Source organism: Galeopterus variegatus, unplaced genomic scaffold, assembly GCF_000696425.1.
Source record: "Galeopterus variegatus unplaced genomic scaffold, G_variegatus-3.0.2 Scaffold2285, whole genome shotgun sequence".
Lineage (NCBI taxonomy): Eukaryota > Metazoa > Chordata > Mammalia > Dermoptera > Cynocephalidae > Galeopterus > Galeopterus variegatus.
In genome coordinates this window covers 185343-187232 of record NW_007728396.1, presented here as the reverse complement: position 1 = coordinate 187232, position 1890 = coordinate 185343, and the positions used below count along the sequence as shown (strand labels likewise).

General features: G+C 43.3%; 1 protein-coding gene across 2 annotated transcripts in view; it reads right to left on the bottom strand.

The window, feature by feature from the left end:
* The window catches only part of ABCC11 (ATP-binding cassette, sub-family C (CFTR/MRP), member 11), a 70280-nt gene that overhangs the window by 59928 nt on the left and 8462 nt on the right, over nt 1–1890 (bottom strand). For both annotated transcript variants that reach the window (XM_008581160.1, XM_008581162.1), the window contains exon 4: nt 984–1131. In XM_008581160.1, the coding sequence (XP_008579382.1) occupies nt 984–1131 (148 nt within the window). The remainder of the gene's footprint in view (nt 1–983; nt 1132–1890) is intronic.

The following is a 1890-nucleotide window of genomic DNA, read 5'->3' as shown; positions in this document are numbered from 1 at the left end:
AGCAGCCAGGGAGATAAATATCCCAATCTCACCGTTCTCTTTCCTTCCAGTCTATTGGAGTCTCCCATTGGTCAAACCCAACTAGAAGCCAGAAGGCAGGGGGCCCCATTCATGTGACCTATACAGATCCTACACTAGGGGCACAGGGCAGGGTGGAAAATGGTGGACAGTGGACCTAGAGGGACAAATGGAGAACATGCAGTATACTAACTGTCCCTGGTGCCAGTTATCTCTGTGGTCATCAACTGCTACTTCTTCCTGACCTACACTCATTGTCCCCTTAGCTGGTAACACTGCCTCACTTTTCTTCTGGGCAGACTCTCAGCTGCCCATTGCATGCAGTCTAGGCTGGACTGTCACTCAAAGTGCCCCATCCTCCCATGCCCAACGGTGACCAGGTGACCCCAGCTGGCCAATCAGACTCTTCCTCTGAAATCAGATTCTTGGGCTGAGGAACTAGAGGACAGGAGATGGAGCCCATTCATCTCAACCATGGTACATGGAGGAGACCATTAGTTCCTGCTACCTATATTCCCAGAGCTGCTCAGTCGTTTCTCAAAGCCCTTAACATGTACTGAGCCAGGCCATGTTCTAAGGGCTTTAGATACTAATCTTGTTTAATGCTACCCTTTGAGGCAGATAACGTAATGCTCTCCATTTTATACATAAGGGTTTTCATAAGGTCTACCCCTGTGAGTGTCACGGGGTTCCATGAAGAAACCAAGGCACAGAGAGGGTAATTAAATTGTCCAAAGTCACCCAGCAGTTAAGTGGCAGGGCCACGGTTTGAACCCAAGCAGTGGCTACAGAGCTTACACTCCTAACTACTATGCTCTATTGCCCCCAGAAGGTCCTCATTTTCTGGGCAACAGCTGAGAGACAAAAACATCCCCAATTCCTGGTATGGACTTGACATGCCCCCAGTACCATCTGTAATCTCTAAATCCTGGAGTCCCCCAAACCTCACCAAGTCTGCCACTTACTGGCCCCAGTACACTCGTAACACTGAAGCAGAAGCCCAGAAGTACATCGAAAATAATCCTCGTTCTTTGGAACCTCAGTATCACTCGAAGCACTGAAGCTTTTTCAATCCCATGCTTTGAGACTTCTTCTTCCCAAAGGCGTTGAAGCCTTGAAAAGAGAAAAATTGAACCAAGTGAAATCCCTTCACATGTGTCACCCAAGCGTCCTAGTTCTTGCTAGCCAGGAGCTTTGTTAATTGGCAAACACAACAAAAGCAGAGAGAACAATACAGGGAATCTCCCAAGTACCTATCTTCCACCTTCCAGAATTATCAACATTTTGACATGTTTGTTTCATCTCTTCTACCGCTACTGTTTTTTTTTTTTTTTTTTTTTTGCTGGAGTATGTAAAGCAAATCTTGGACATCATATCTTCTCATCTATAACTACTTCAGTATGGGTGTCTTCCAGATAAGGCTTCTATTTTTGAAACTGTAGTAACCACAGTAACAATAATTCCTTAATGGCATTTAATGCCCAGTCTATGCTCAGATTTCTCTAATTATTTCAAAAATATGTTTTTACAGTTAGTTTGTCTCAATCAAGATCCAAACAAAGTTCATACATTGCATTTAAAGGACAAATATAGGCCTCGAGTTTCATTGTAATCTCTAGCTGTTTGCCCTCCTCTGCATATCTATGTCATTTATTTGTTCAAGAAACTGAGTTATTTATCCTGTAGAAATTCCCACATTCTGGATTGAACTGTGGTATTGTCTAACATAATCTTCTATCCCCTGTATTTCCTATTAAACTGGTAGTTAGACCTAGAGACTTAATAAAATTCAGATGTCAAGCCATTTGGCAAAAATATTTAATAGGTGATGTCATGTATTTCCTGTTGCCTCCCATCAGAAGACACACAATG